Source organism: Temnothorax nylanderi, unplaced genomic scaffold (genome assembly GCF_030848795.1).
Source record: "Temnothorax nylanderi isolate EJ_2023f unplaced genomic scaffold, tnyl_v1.0 TNYL_tig0003_pilon, whole genome shotgun sequence".
NCBI lineage: Eukaryota > Metazoa > Arthropoda > Insecta > Hymenoptera > Formicidae > Temnothorax > Temnothorax nylanderi.
This window is the reverse complement of record NW_027249065.1, coordinates 2,468,109-2,484,817: the sequence shown is the minus strand read 5'-3', so window position 1 is coordinate 2,484,817 and position 16,709 is coordinate 2,468,109. Positions and strand designations below refer to the sequence as shown.

At 44.6% G+C, this 16,709-nt stretch overlaps 1 protein-coding gene across 3 annotated transcripts in view; it reads left to right on the top strand.

Annotated features, from left to right (window-relative positions):
- Positions 1-16,709, top strand: part of LOC139771728 (cell adhesion molecule Dscam2) — a 77,402-nt gene that overhangs the window by 44,313 nt on the left and 16,380 nt on the right. For 2 of the 3 annotated variants that reach the window (XM_071704726.1, XM_071704713.1), the window contains exons 9-13: positions 1,170-1,466; positions 1,938-2,048; positions 2,386-2,544; positions 5,502-5,957; positions 14,699-14,818. In XM_071704726.1, coding sequence (XP_071560827.1) covers positions 1,170-1,466; positions 1,938-2,048; positions 2,386-2,544; positions 5,502-5,957; positions 14,699-14,818 — 1,143 coding nt within the window. Of the gene's footprint in view, positions 1-1,169; positions 1,467-1,937; positions 2,049-2,385; positions 2,545-5,501; positions 5,958-9,733; positions 10,103-14,698; positions 14,819-16,709 lie in introns of all 3 variants that reach the window. The other variant, XM_071704719.1, reaches the window with a different exon arrangement.

Sequence of the window (16,709 nt, the reverse complement as noted above, 5' to 3'; positions counted from 1 at the left end):
TGCCGCAATAACGTATATCATGATATTCGCGCGTTAAAGCGTGCCGCGATCTTAAACATTAATTTACGGGTTTTGCGGAACGTAAGATTTCTTCTTCTTCTTCTGCGCGCGCGCGCCAAGAAAGCCGGAACAGCGAGACGGAATAATCAGTCGGCCTAATTGTTAATTTACTAATGGCGCTCCCGCGCAGTCTTTTAATTATACACAGGCAAACTGCGAGCCTGATATTTGCTCCGGCGAGTTTTCAACTTTTAACTATCGAGTTAATCCGCGCTAAATAAATCCGCGCGACTTTCTTTCGCACGTTTCTCCGATAGAAATTATAATGAGGCTGAGAATATAAGTAAAGGGGGAGGAAAGAATGTTGCATCCTTGCGCAAATTATACGCGGCTCTCGTTTTGTTGGCATTCCCGTTGCAAAGAAGCGCATGCACCGAAATATCGTTCTTATCATAAATATTCATCGATATCGATATCAATAACGCCGACGCGGCGATGAAGGGATTCTCTTTGCGGATGAATACGAAAACTTCGGTGAAGTTGACGTTATCTCACGGCCGGTATATATCCGCGCGTCGCGTGAAGTTTACGAATTTATCATCGCGTCATTTTGGAAAACCGACGAAACTGGGGCGCGTGCCGCTAAAAACGGCGCTTTATCTATTTATTTTGTTCACATACCGACCTCGCAATCTGTCATAATACATTTTTTATCATTGTTACGAACTAATCATTTAATGGTATTGCCCTTTCGATATTATTGATAAGGCATTATTCACTATTCACGTGGCTTTTCGTCTTTATTTAGACGATTTGTAGATAACTTCTCCGCGAAATCGACGCGATATTGCGACGACAATTGGCATAGTTTTTTATTTGGATTATTTTTAAATGGCTTTCACGATAGCCGACGAGAGATATCGTCAGGTCGCGAACTTAAATTCGTGATGGTTCGCTTTCACGTAGGACAATCGATTTGGACGTACGAATAAAAAAGAGGGGCAAAAAAAAGCGCGGAAATATATGGACACGGCTATGTAGCGCGGGGCGTTAGATACGGGGAAAGGTGGCGGCGGCGGCGGGGCGGGGGCCCCGAGGACAAAGGGGTAGCATTTGGAAACTTTGGGGGGGTACGCGTAATCTCATCCCCCTGTAACGTCTGTTAACAGAGATCGCGCCGCAGCTGGTCTACAGGTTTATCGAACAGACAATGCAGCCCGGTCCATCGGTTTCTCTGAAATGCAGCGCCGCGGGTAATCCCACGCCGCAAATTTCCTGGCTGCTAGATGGATTTCCGCTTCCACAAAACGACAGACTCCTGATTGGCCAATACGTGACCGTGTACGGGGACGTAATATCCCACGTTAATATCACGACGGTGAAGCCCGAAGACGGCGGCGAGTACGAGTGCATCGCCAGCAGCCGCGCCGGCGAGGCGAGGCACTCGGCGAGGCTCAATATCTACGGTGAGTCAGCGCGAAAGTCAAAAGTCAGCACACAGTCGGGATACGGTTTTTCCGGCCGTAATTAGAAATACCGGCGGAAGGCGTACGATTACGATTTCGATATACGGTTGGACACGGCGTTAATTAACAATAATGATTTTTACTCGGTCCACCTGGTTAATTATAATCGTTATGACGTTTCGATATTTAATTAATTATTTATCTCGAACGAAAACGTTGCTTCATCCCTGCGTATCAAATTGAATATCAAATTCGGAGTTTCCGGCAAATCCAACGGGATCAAAAGAGTCATTCTCTTGCACGACATTAAAAATTTGTTCTATATATGTTTTTTTTTTATTTTCTACGCGACTTCGTCTCTCTGAAATCGAGAGAGAAAGAGCGGGACTAGATTTCCTGCCTGGAAATTTATAACTTTATGCTGTTTCGCGTGGCTGCAGCGTAACGAGCTTTACTGCTTTCTAATCTCAGGACTGCCATACGTCAGACCGATGTCGCCCGTTTCAGCGGTCGCGGGGAAGCAACTATATATCAAGTGTCCTGTAGCCGGTTATCCCATCGAATCGATAGTGTGGGAGAAAGGTAAGCATCGTGCGTCATTTCTGTTAATCCCCCGACCGAATAACGGAAAGCTTCACGTACGTTTATTCAATATTTCCATTGCGGCGAAAGGCACGTTAAAATCTGCTGTCGATCCTCCGCATCGATTGATAATCCTTTTCGTAACAAGCGTGCTATTGCAATTTATCGGTGAATTCCATCGGATTTATCTTCGTATTTTACATTTGCAAAATTAATTTATGCGACTAAGGATCGTACGCCGAAAATGCGAAATATTTGCAAATATTATTATCAAGTATCCCAAATATTCTCGAACGCGAGCGTACCCCTTTAATCGATGCCGAAACGTTGTTATCAGGGGACGTAAAACTGCCTACCAACATGAGACAACGAGTCGCCAACGGCACGCTGTTCATCGATACCGTGCAACGCAGCGCCGACGAAGGCACGTATACATGCACTGCCAGAAACAAACATAATTTCACGTCGCATCGCTCGGTCGAAGTACGTGTTCTAGGTAAGTAAACGTAGCCAATAGTTTCCGCATAATTTCCCCCGCGATATTGAGCACCGGAATTTAAAGCGTTCGTAAAATTAGCATTCGAAAATGAAGAGATCGCTTCGCGCGCGCGCCCGCGCGCTTGCGGAATGAAACGATATAGTCTCTTTGCTTTCCAAAGAGGGGAAAAAAAGGTATTTCGCACTCTCGTTATTGAGATAATAATTTTTTATAACAGTACTTTTAATGCGATATAATCCTATACTTAATTAACGCAATTTTTATACAATATACGATAATTCCATTGCCCGATGACGTACACGTAAAATGTATAATACCTATTTTTATCAAGCTGTACAGTTTTTCTGAAATTAGGATTGATGGCGAAAAACCTCACGTAAGCTCTCAATGAAGATTCACAGCTCAAAAAGTTTCGCTCTCATAATCTGTCGTTTTTGCAATTTGCCCCCGCGATGTCGAGACGCAATTATGGATATTACTGGCGCACGTTAATATGCATTCTCCCTTTGTCGAACGTATTAAGCATCCATTGCCCGCGCGTCGCGCCCCATCCGACTGTATTAATTGTAGCCCGTTTATATACATAACACGCGCGGCATGCAACGTTTGACGCGCGCGTTGCCGAATTTATCTTTACATAATGTTTCTATTAGGTTCATCAAGCAAACTCTATGCGTTGTTTGACGTTGGGCAGGATTAATTAGCGCGGGACAACATCGGCCCCGAGACTTCGGTTTATCGCATTGCACATCGTCCATCGAAATATACATGGTGTGCTTTTCGCATCGAAGATCCTATCGATTTATCGATCGCGCACGCGCGTGGTGTTTGCAGCTCGCGAAACCGGAATGCCGAGCTGCGCGAAAATTAGGATGGAAAGTTTCGCGTTACCGAAGGAATATATAGTTCGACAATATTTTTTTTTTTTTTTACGTTGGAGGATCGCGGAGTGTAACGCAGTTACTCTCTTTCGATTTTGATTGACCATTTATTTCTATATCGCTCGGCAATTACGTCGTATAATTTGGAAAATAAAAAATGAAAAGGGAGGATATACTGTTTAGGTTTCTGTGTCGAAATACGACGCACTGTGCAGTTTTTCAGCTCCGCCTCGCCCTGGATTCAAAGGCTTCCTCGAAATCGAGTGGATTCTTTCTTGAGGAGAACAATTTTATATGTATATGTATATATATTTCTTTTTTTTTTATTGTAATACGAAACGCGCGCATTGCGCACGTTATACAAATGTGATATACACATAACGCCCCGGAAATCGCGCTGGAATCAAATTAATTTTCATCAGCCGTTTGTTTTCGTTTAATATTTATAACATCGAATGTGAAACATTTCGGCAAAACACACTGGTCGAGTTGCAGGTTGAAAGACGATTGAAATTATCGTTTCGCGTTTCAAATAAAATTAGACGCGAATATTTCGCGCGAGATTGACGGATAGGAGCGTCATTCTTCTTCGTCGCCGCCCGCGGCACGCTCTCTCGTCAAAGGGAATTCGCGCGATTTCCGGCGACGTTTCCCCCCCCCCCCACGTGATACGCGTGGCGGGCGTATACGCCGCGCGTGCTGAAGACGTGTCCGGAAATGACCTATGCACAGAGAGCACAGCACCTCACTGCATCGCTCAAGCATTCCTCCTTTGCACGCGCTCGCCTAACTGCTCTGTTCTATTCCACCAGTATTTTTATGTACTCGTGTGTTATACTCATGTACATAAAAATCCAGCTGCCACGTATGTACGTAACGCATATTGTACATTAGACAGACGACGCGACGTACTGCGTGCAGATGTTGCACGGGGTATTACCGCAAAACGTCTTTCGATCGTAATGCCTCCCCCGTACGTGCGCGCGGGCGGGGGGGGGGAGAACAACGTGCGCGACTTTTTCCATAACGTCGTAACAAAACGGGGAGTTCCCGCATTGAATTCGTAATACCCCGTGATGCGTGAAACAGTGTATAGAATTAAATTATAGGTATTTAACGATAATTCCAACGGTGATCGCGGGATCTGTCAGCTTTGCCGCGCGATGAAACATTGATTCAGCTGGTAAACAAGCGCGTTGAAATGTTTCCTTTCAACTTCCGTGGACAAACTGCCGAAATTTTCCATTAAGCGCGTTTGTTCAACGCGCGTGCACGAAGTTTCCTCCGTTCTAAATATACAGAGTTTACCGCGGAGATTGCGTCGGCAAGCTGAATATCCTGTCGAAAAGCACCGGCGCGATTGCCTTTCATTAAAATTGCACACGTTCTTTCTCTCAATCCCGCTGTCGATCTATAGACGTAACGAAACAATCGTCCTAAGCATCTCGCGTCGCGATATCGCATACGTTTGCTCGATCCGCGTTATTTGCAATGGAAAATACTCGCTCGTCGTTTATAAACAAAGATAAAAAATTTTGTAACGGAGAACGTACGCGACGCATTATATATAAGAAATATGCAGTCGCGCGTAAAGCGAAAGTCGAAATCACGCGAGAATTGCAATTACCTCGAATCCCGGAGATCGACGGTATTTTCTCGCTTTCCCTCGCTGGCTGATGCACGCGCAAGTCTTGATTTCCGCCGTCAAGACGGAAGTCGGAGAGCCGCGAGATGGGGAGATCGATTAATCTCGCTGCATCACAGCGTCGAATCCCGCTGCCGTGCCGGTTTCTGACGTATGCCGTATCGGACGCGGAATTACTCCTCCACCTCCGCCCCCCCCTCCCCGATCCGAGCCGCGTTGCCGCCGCTGGATCGCGCCGCTCTGAAAAATTGCTTTCCGCTCAAGGGGGCGCATCTGGTGGCAGCGCGGAGCGACGATTACGACCGTTTATCCCTTCGCTCATCTCCCCTCCCCCTCCCGACGATGATATTCCCGGAACATCAATATCGTGATTCTCTAGATCTGAACTGCTTTGATGGAATGCCACCTTGTCTGTATTGTTCTTTCAGTGCCACCTAAAATCACGCCTTTCAGTTTTGCTCGCGATTTAAACGTAGGGGACCGTACTAGCGTACAGTGCGTAGTCGTGACCGGCGACCTACCACTGACATTCACGTGGCTCAAAGATAACGTCCCGATTGAGACGGTCAGGACGTTGCCGTCGTCGCAGGATGCGCCGTCGGGCAGCCGCGGTCGGTCGCCGGCCGGTCCTGGGATGCGGGACACGATGATTAACGGGGGCCCCAAGCTAAGGGGCCCCGCCACCATGACCGCCTCCGGCCCCGGGCATGACGAAGCGTCCTCCTCGTCCTCCCAGAGAAAGAGCATTACCATCGGGATACATGACGCTTTTACCAGCGCCCTGAGCATTAGCACGATCGCACCCGCGCACAATGGCACGTACACCTGTCGCGTGACCAATGGCGCTGCAACCGTCGCTCATTCTGCACTCCTTCACGTCAACGGTAAACGCACACCGTTGGTGTAATTGTACGGCCGTGTTCCGGAATCGGTATACTTCGCGCCCGGTTGCGAGTTACGAGACAATCACGCGCCGGCAATCTTTTTTTTCTCTTATCTTTCCTCTTTTCTTCTTTCTTTCCGCCTCTTTTCGTCGCGCGTCACGATCGAGAGACGCACCCGCGACGTCTCCCGACGCCAAATACCGCGGCATCGTATTTCGGAACACGGAGCACCCGGTCGACGCTCATCGGGATGCCAACAACGACGTCAAGGAGGGAGGGGGGGGGGCCACGGGAGACGCGGATGGATTCGCGCCACGTCTTGCGGAATAAGATCGCGTCGACGACGAGAGCGGGTTATCATTGAGATTCGCGAGCCGAGGCGTCGGTCGTGATAGGACCGGACTGGCAATTTTCCAGTTCGTTGGCTGGTACGACGACGATGGAAAGTAACTGATTGATCGGCACGTAGGGAAACACCGGTGCCGCTGGCCATCGTTTGTACCCTCCCCGACGCCCCGACGCCCCGCGCCGCGACGATCGATCAATCAGCGCGCGTCCGATCTCGCGCGATGCGTACCGTAATCAATTTTGTTTTACCTGAGGAAAAAAGGGTCACTCTCGGGATAAATCGCTGACGGCTTTCGGGGATGCAATTCTGCAAAGAGGATCTTCGCGGGGCGTGTCGTCCGTTCGTTACATCGTCCGCGAAGAGAAGCCTCGTCGTTGTTCGCCGACCGTTTGAGCGCCGACCGCATTTCCGGCTCTCGTCCGCGATGATCTTCGATCGCCGATCTCTCCGAGATTTGGAGATCATCCCGACGTGACCGGTTTCTGCTACACGCTAAATCCTAAAACTGCACACTGTACCAACGCGCCGGATCGGTGATTCGTATTCCCGCAGAGTGTTCGAAAAAGGACTTGGAAAAGATAAAAAGAATACAATGAAGTCCCATTGGCGCAAGCACCGATTCGGCATGTTGCCAGCTTTTTCTCAGATTACTTTCGATTTTGAAGTTATTCTCTCTTTCTTTCATTCTTTCTCGTCCTGCACGCAGTTTTCTCTTTGCACGCCCATCTGCACGCTTTGATCGAGTTTTCCTGCAACCACTATCGATACCTATGTGTATTATATGTACTGTATATACAATCTTGGCAATGTCTTTGGCTACCCCTCCCCCCACGTATTAGCGTTATATGAGCGGCCCGGAGTATACTTGTCCAACCTACATTTGTTTCGTTCTTTCAAGCGTCATGATTTTTTTTATCAGAAAAGGATCAAGCAACGACAGTAAAAGAATCAGAATATATTTCTGTACCTTAGAGGTAAAGATTCGTATCTCCATTGTTGAATTATGAATTCAGAGAAAAACAAGGTTTAAAGTTTTAAATAAGAAAATGGTGTAGTTTTTAGATATAAAATAAAAGTAGCTTGTGATTTATTGAGTTTTTAATCAACTAATTTAATTGACATGTTTAATGTATGGTACAACTGCCAATAACACGCTGACCAAAATTAAGGCACTATGAAAATGTTCAATATGACTTTTTCTAAACATTGTATCTTAGGAATGAGTAATAATAGACGTAAGATCCTTTATCATTATACAATTCAAGCTCCTAGTATATTAAAAAATGTATTAACTCCATTTTGACAAAAACTGAAGATACGATTCTTTACCTCTAAGGTACAAATTTATTTTAGATAAGTGAAGAAACACGGTTTTCTTTTTACATAAAAATACAAATAAAATATATTAAACAGTTGGACATCTATGGCGTTTAGCTGCTTGTATACACGTATTTATTATGGTACCTACTTCTTAGACACAACACACGGACTGTGACATCGAGAGGTTGCGAAAGAGCGCAGGAGCTCTCGCACGCGAGAACGAGCACGAAGCGAGAGATTTTTCGTCTCGACGAAAGTCTGAAATCTCGATGTCGCAGCGAGACCGTAAAGTTACCGTACTGGTTTTCCTATTCGCACAGGTGTATGCATCGTCCAGCATTGGTATTCAAGAGACACGAGTAATGTTTTGACTGAATATATTACATTTGTCTATATTTCTCCTATAGTACTCCACACATATATATACACACGGAAATCGCTGTTAACGACATTTCTGCGATATCCCGTAGGAGACGTATTTTATACGTTCTGTATTTTTTTTTCCACGAATGACACATTATACACTCTGTTACTCATTACTGTGTTGTATGATATCACGTTTTGAGCGTTTTAATGACGAAGTCATCATTTTATTAATGTAGCAAAGAGTTTTATGATAATGTGTTTAAGCTCGAGGTACATCATATATACTTGTGTAACGTCGTTTTTACCATATATTGTTACGATATGATTATGGAGACTGGTAGTGATATTTGTATCCAAGGGGCATCCGACGCGAGAGATCTCTGAAATCTTCGCCGAAGAAACACGTAGATCTGCATGCGTAAATATCTATCGAGGAGAAAAAAATGGAAATCTGGGGATCTGTGTAACCTGGGAAATGGAAATGGAATCACGAACGGATCGCGGTCGTTTCGTGACGTCAATACACCCAGAGATCTCTCTCGTCCTTAGATCTTATTATCCACATTTGAAATTCCTCTATCGGGTAGGGCTCGGTAAGTAAGTCTGCGATACGCAACCGAGATAAAGGAAAAGATAAAGGAAAGGAGCGTATATCTCCGAAGGAGGGAAAACGCGTGTGCAGGTGTCTCATGCCGGATGAGCGGTCGTTATGGCGCATCTCGCCAGGCCAGGATCTCGCGGTTCGAGCGACAGCGAGTCCCCCGTGCGCGCGACGCACGTTCGCGTGGGAATTTATTTTCGAACGGAGCGAGAAGCGGGGGCAGATGCGTTCTCGGTCGCCAAGTTTCCACGCACCGCGACATTCGCGCGAAACAATTTATTAATGTTCCCCTCCGTCATTTCGCCCGGGGGACGGAGGGATGCGCGAGAAAGGAGATGCGGGTCGGGGCTTATTTCTAACTTCGCCCGGTCTCCTCATAAAGACACATCGGCCGACATTAACAGTTATGCTCGCTCGTAAATGTTCATTTCCCCCAAGCTACACCGCCCGGCGTTATGCTCTCGGCGGGCGCGTTACGTACGTACGTAACGCTACCACCCGATATTTATGGCCGTGCCACAATTTTCCGCGCGGACCTTGCCACGCAACGGTTGCGGTGCGAGGAAACGCGGTCGCGCTCTGCACCTGTCCTTCCCGCACGAGGGGCGGAAAATCACGCGGCGGAATGGATCGGAATAAATGGAGGTCGAGTTTATCGAGTTTCCGCGATGTTACCGCACAGGGGATTCTCCTACGCGCGTCCTTGCGGGTCACCGCTATCGAACGGCTGGAAGAATAAACCGACGCGACAATGCGTTAAGGTATACGCGCGAGCCGCGTGACTTCGTCCTGTGTGACTTGGGGCGTCGAGACGTCGTCTAATCGAATTGCGCCGCGACCCGTTAACAGGTAAAATATTAGCCAACGACAAATAAGGGAGGATGAAATACGCGGTTGTTATACATATGGTTCCCTCACGGTAACGTTGCATGCGTTATACGGTGTCCCCCTTTTCGCAAAACGCGCGATTAGTTGTGCGTGTGCACCAAGATACGCGGTATCGAAAGACGCAAAAAAAAAAAAACAAATTCTCGATCGATGATCGCGCGCCTAAGGCGCGGCAAAAAAAAAAAATCGTCAGCGCAAGACCGCAAGAGGTGCACTACTCTCCATTATCATGTCACAACGTAACGTTTATAGTTCCGCCGCGGATCTCGCCATTTTTTTTCGGAGACGGTGTGATGGAGGGACAGCGGACACAGCTTATGTGTACGACGAGCCAGGGTGACCAGCCGTTCAACATCACGTGGTTGATGGACGAGAAACCGATTCAGGTCAGACCGAGCGACGGTGGTACATCGGTGTCGTCGGTCCAGACCGTCGCCGCCGCCGCCGCTGCCGCCGCCGCTACCGTCGAGACCAGCAACGGCATACAGATAAGCGACTATCCGCCGTTTTCCAGCATCCTGACGATAAATAGCGTCAGCGCTAGTCACAGCGGCAACTACACGTGCCAGATCAGCAACGTCGCTGGCCTGGCCGAGCACTCGACCAGCCTCTCAGTCGCTGGTTGGTGTCCTGAGAAAAAACTGATGTAGTCGTAAGAAAACTGTGTACATAAAGCGTCCACAAATAAGAAAACCTTCCTTTTTCGCTATCTCCCAATCCTTCTCTCTATTTTTCTGTTTGTCTATCACTCAATCTATCTACGTATCTATCTTTCTCTCTCTCTTTTTCTCTCTCTTTCTTGCTCTCTATTTTTCGTTTTCTCACTTTCTCTCTCTCTCTCTCTCTCTCTCTCTCTCTCTCTCTCTCTCTCTCTCTCTCTCTCTCTCTCTCTCTCTCTCTCTCTCTCTCTCTCTCTCTCTCTCTCTCTCTCTCTCTCTCTCTCTCTCTCTCTCTCTCTCTCTCTCTCTCTCTCTCTCTCTTCTCTCGCACCATTGTCCCACTTTTCTTATGTATAGGGGTGTATACACGTGTATGTATACGCATATATGTATATATATGCGTGTACATATATATTGAACAGGTATACACAGTTCGTATCACAGCGCAGAATTCGAAGGAACGTCGCGCAAGGTTCGGTTTTCTTTTTTTTATATATTTTTTTATTTAATCCGCTGTGTTATCCGGGTTACTCGGACGACTTTTCCGAGCCGTTGATGACATCCCTCGAGAAGGGACGCGCAGCACGAGTCCCCATTCGCCGGATCGTAATCTTATATGTTAGTATCTGATTCCGCCAATTTGAAACGCTCTTCGTTTTCTGGAAAAGTTTCTTCTTCGATAGCGTAAGTTGGATGAATCTTAAAAATCTATTTCACTCTTTCGAAAGAGCAAAGTTTTATCGTGACATTTGTAAAAATCAAGTTGTTTGAAATTGCGTGTATGATGCTCGAAAAGGATTCGTGTTGAGAACCGATCTTTAAAAATTGAAAAGTGTTTAAATATTTCGACAGGTATGAATCAGGTGTATAGATATATCGAGGGAATATAAATATTTCACGCAGCAGTTCATATTTCATGCAATACGATGCTAATTGTGAGCAATACAATAGTCGAATATCATATTTTTTTAAATTATTCTCACACTTGTTTTAAGAGAGATCTAATTTACATGAGAAAAGAAGAACAGTCAATTGTATTAAAATCTATCGAACTTGGATTAATCACTTGGATTAATCAGAAAACTAGGAAGGCAATTGATCAGAAAATCAGCTGCGGATCGATATCTGAAATAGTTTTGAGGATTAATTGTTAATGGGTTTCGCCGGATTTAGTTCCTAGTGGTCTCACACTCGCTGGGCGAGCGATATTTTATTCATTGCCATCCATTTCGACCCAAATTCTATAGAACATCAAAAGATTCGTACATTTCGTACGTATACCCGGCTCCACGTATTACCCCGCAGCCCGTAGTACGTAATGGCGTCTGCTCCTAATGCGTATAAAATACGACAAGATTGCTAGGTTTTCGACATCTGAAAGCCATTAAAGATTTTCCAGCGAATGTCGCGCGGCAAAGGAATTTCCTCAAAGCGAAATACGATCCTTTAACCTCAGCAAAGGTTATACACGGCGCGTAACAAATTGGAGGACGAATGTGCAAAGCTGTAGTTTTTCAAGAATAAACATCAAAGGAGTAAGTAACAATGGTAATTGGGCATTCACATCCGTTAAAAAAAAAACAAAATTGATGAAATTAATTTCTATAAATTCGAGGTAAAATAATAAATGTGACGGATAAGGTTTTAAATGCCTTGTCTGCAACGTTATGAATCTTTTACAATCAAATTTCTCGCTCCATTATGCTTATATATTCTTTGAGAGTACTTTGAGAGTCATATTATAGGGTGCATACCAGACTTTCGTAATATTTGTCAAATGGAACGCTACGTGCTTTCGAGTTCGCTTTGTGTTCATCATGCAACGAGCGTACTATACTGCACTTTTCAGTTTCATGGTACTACCTTTGCCGCCACGGCGCTTACGATCAGCATATACGTATGTATATTCATTTCAACGCGATCTTTACGTGTACTGATATTTTTCGTATTATTTCTACTTGATCGCGTTACGTACATCCCGTGCAATTTACGCATGGATGCGTATTACTTATATCCGGTTGCTATTCCTTCTATTCCGCCGTACAAGTATCCTGTACTACTTATATTTGGTCGTACTACTTATTCGGCCGTATCGTGTCCGTTGCTACTTACGCGCCGACGTACTACACATGTTTGGTTGTACTACTTGCACGCGGCCGTGCCAAATACATCCGTTACTACTCACGCGCCAACGTCCTACATATGTCTGGTCGTACTACTTGCACTCGGCCGCACCAAAGATGTCCGTTACTACTTACGCTTGGGTATACTTCATATATCTGGTCGTACTACTCACGTAGTTTGTCTTCACGTTTGAAGCATCGAGTTCGAAGGGAGCAATTCGGCGAAAATACCCATTAATTGTCCTCGTTAATCGCTGAAATGTTTTTTTTAAGCGCATTAAAGACGAGATTGGGACGGCAGAGAAAGAAAAAGGTCGACAAGTCCGAAATCGCAGTCGCGCTCTATCGAAAGCAATATTACCTGGCATGGTGCCGCCATATCCCGATTTCTTTCGTTTATCTTCGAGGATATAGTAGCTCGATAAAATTTTCACTTGCCGTTTGGAAATCGAGGCTCGACGCAAGCGAGGAATGCTTCGACAGATGGAAATCGTGCAGACGACAGATGTATCGCCGACTTTACTTGTTTGCATGCTCGTCAGATAATTCGGGAGATAATTAGATTTTCACGAGGTATCACGTTATTAGAACAGGAACGGTTCTATTTGCGGAATTTTAACGAGGGTGATATCTTTCGATATAGCGAAGTAATTCAACAATAGCACACCCGGCCTATCCCAGAGCACGTTGATCCGGTGTGCCGGGTAAGGCCCAATATAAAATGTATTGACTCTTGATATCGTTCCCTATATTCCGTTACGTTTTCCACAAGCAGTATCGCTGAGATCGATGTAGACCTCGAGAAATTGAGATATATATTTCAGTCTTGATCGTAGAAGTATTATATCCACGTGTATTCAGATTTTTTTTAAAGGACGTTTCCGCGAATGTTACTAGGTAGAGTATCGTAGCGAGTTGTGATATATTCGAGACGTTGTGCTAATGTAATGCAACAATTGTTTATGACACGGGTGTGCATAAGCATGGATTCGCGTAGTTAACCTGTTTCTGGTTTTACAATTCCCCCTTTCCCCGATTTTTCTCGCGAGAGCGACTTGGAATGACGATGGAAGAATGTAAAAGTGATACTCCTCCTTACTACGTGTCTTTCTATTTTCGTATCATTACGGTACATTGCCACGGTATATCGTTTGCGTTTGTCGTTGTCTGGGAAGCATTTTATATTACATCCGTCTTACCAGCTCTGTTTACTTGGAATGGTGCTTGCGTTGTTACGTTCCTTATGATAATGACTAACTTTGCATTTTTTGCATGATATTACGTTCCACATACTCGTACTATATTATGTGTATTATATTTTCTCGACATATATTTATATAGTTCAATTTATACTAACTACTCTCATGTATTTTAGACGGACAATTTTTCTTTCGTTATTAAAATACCTCTCTTCCCCTTTATATTTTCCCTTTATCGTATATTCTATGATTTACATAGATTATTTAATTAGAGAATCTTTCTTTTTTTTTTATGTAGGTTTAGTACTAATTTTTCTCTCTATCAAAGGATGCATGCTACCTTTTAATTTTTTTTATCCTAAATTATTATTTCCTTGATATACATTTAACATTGCTTGAATTCTTAATGAAATTAAACGTAGTTAATTGCGGAAAGAACCATTCTCGTTTATTTTATACATAACATATATACATAACATCGTCAATTCAAGTAATTTAGTCGTAGCCTTAATGGATTCCGTAGTTATAACACTATTACAATTTTCAGCAAATCCGTGTAAGTATATAATAATCTAGTTGAAAGAAAGAGACGCATGCATTATACAATTACCAACACATTAGGAGAACATTAATTTTAGTCATTGCCGTTTGCCGTTGGTATTCGCCACCGTTTATATCGCAGTAAAGTATCGATCCGATATTTGAATATATAGGGAATGACTGTTCAAATAAATAACCTGTCATATCATATATATTTTTAGACTGAACTGATAAAAGATAAAATCGTGGCTGGGCTGTGAAATGAAAATCGATACCATTTGACGGTTTTACATGTTATTATCTTTAGGAAATAACGGGATAACGTGGGGATAAACTGCGTATTGCTCTCAATATTCTGCAAATTAAATTAAAAGGAGTTTGTAATAAATTTGTAATATAGCAATGATTACACATCGATGTACGTTGTTCTTGATGCTTTCAGCCGTCATGATTGTTTAATTATAAAAGTGTAGGATCTTCGTAACATGCGCACGAGCGCGCCTAACGCGTTGCAAATGTCTTCGATGGTCATTACCGATTTAACCGGTCATGTTTCAAATTTTACGGCGTCATCGCGAATTCCCGAGTGAAACGAGATGAACGGTGACGGAAACGAGGGGGCATCGAGTAAAGATTCTGACGGATACGAATTCGAACGAACTGGAAGATTCTAAGCCAATCGGTTCGTATTTTTAGTACCTCCGAGGTGGACCGTGGAACCTATCGACCAGAACGCGGTTGTAGGTCACGGCGTCTCCATCGCCTGTCAGGCCGAAGGATTCCCCATTCCGACTGTGACTTGGAAGCAATCTATCGGTAAGTCACGACTCCTTAAAGGTGGGATCTCGGAGGTAACTCACCTCCCTCCTATCCCCCAGCAGCGTTACGAGAGATGTATTACGTCTCGGACGTGGCGCGAGAAATGAGAACGCTCATTCGCACCTGATCCCGCTAAATGTAAAACGGACACTCTTAATAGACATTTGTCTGAACGGACGAACTGCTTCTTGATTTTTAATAGAAACATCTTGGTCATCCAACAACTAATTTCGCGACTCTTATATAGTCTCCTTATAAATAATTATAGAATGAGTGAAATATTTATACCACAGATCTCATTTTCAACGTGTCGCGGCATCGATGTGTTAAGAAACTCATATTTTAAACGTCGTATACCGATTATTTGTTCCAAATTGACTTTGGTACGAAGTATGACGCGGGTATTATTACATTTTCTAATAATCTCCTCCTGTCGATTAAGCGAGAACTTTGTTTGCGCGAACATTATGTAATTTTCATTTAAGTTACGACCGTCGGCGGGGCGTCGACGGGGAAAAAAAAGGACGCCCTGGGAACAGTAATCAATCACGAATTTCGCTGAATCGTCGGTCGTCTCCGCGGACGGATATCCCAGCCGTAGCCAGAAATAAGTCCCACCCACGGATAGAACTGTATAATTAATTTCGTCAATTCGCTGAGGGTGGATTTGACGTGACGTGCTCTCGCGACGGATTTTTCTTCCCCTCTTCTCATATTTTTCCTCCGGCAATTTCGACCTCGCTTTGGCGCGGAAATGCATTTTTCGCCGCGAGCCAATCGTTCCTCGCCGTTGGCTACGTCAGGTTGCAAAAAAAAAAGCGCTTTGTGTGTCTTGGTACGATGCAGTTACGGCGCAGTGACGAGACTGTTATCAAATTCCAGAATATTTTTGTTAATTTTAATTAACCACGGCAGGCAAACAAATACACATTTGTCCGTAAAATGCTTTCAGTTAGTTATATAGTTGTGTAATCGTATTACACGTATACATAAGCGTTTTCCACCGCACACGTTATACGTTGTATATTCTGATACATTTTAAGCGTTCTCGTTACTCAAATATTAATCCGTAAAAGTTTTCCTGCATCGTCCGAGCACGTACCTCAAAGTTGCTTCGCAAAAAAAAAAGAAAAGAAAAACAGATACCGGGTGGATATTTATGTTTTTCACCATTCACTATGTATCGGGAAGGATGTCGGGAACCATCGATCCGCCGTCGAGCGATGCGCGCCATGCAAACAGCAGCGTCGAACGCGGAAAAGAGAAGCTGCCGCGCGTGTCGAGGAAAGACGTTCTACGTCCTGTCACGTTCATATTAGACGCGAACAAACGCGGGGCGGGGAAACACACATCTATACGGTTTTATTAAACTCCGTGTAATATTGCAACTACACTTGCCGCCAGGTCGAGCGTACAAGACGCAGTTTGCATCGGTCGGGTAACGCGATGCAACTGCCGTAAGTTTTCGATAAGACATAATTTCTCGGAAGAGACTCCCGGCGAAAGGACTAGCTGATTACTCAAAAGCGACGCTTTCCGAAAATGTTCGGTTTACCCAGCCCGATGGCAGAGCTTCTCGCTCTCGCGAAGTAAATCTTTACCGTTTGAAGTTACGTGGGTGGTACATACTTTGATACATCTTCCGCCCGTTTCCGTTCGTTTATTTATGAAAGGACCAGAATAAGCGAATGAAGTTCGACACAGGGAAAGGCGTTCCCCCACAGGCATGCGCCTCGCGTATACTCGTATTTAGCTTCCAACACGTTTAAAATTACGTTTTAAAATTATTTGGACATTCATGTATTCAGAGATGCGTTTACGGAACGTCTCGCGCGTGCTTGAGGAACTTCTTTCCGCGTTATTTCTCGGCATTTAAATTCGTATACAA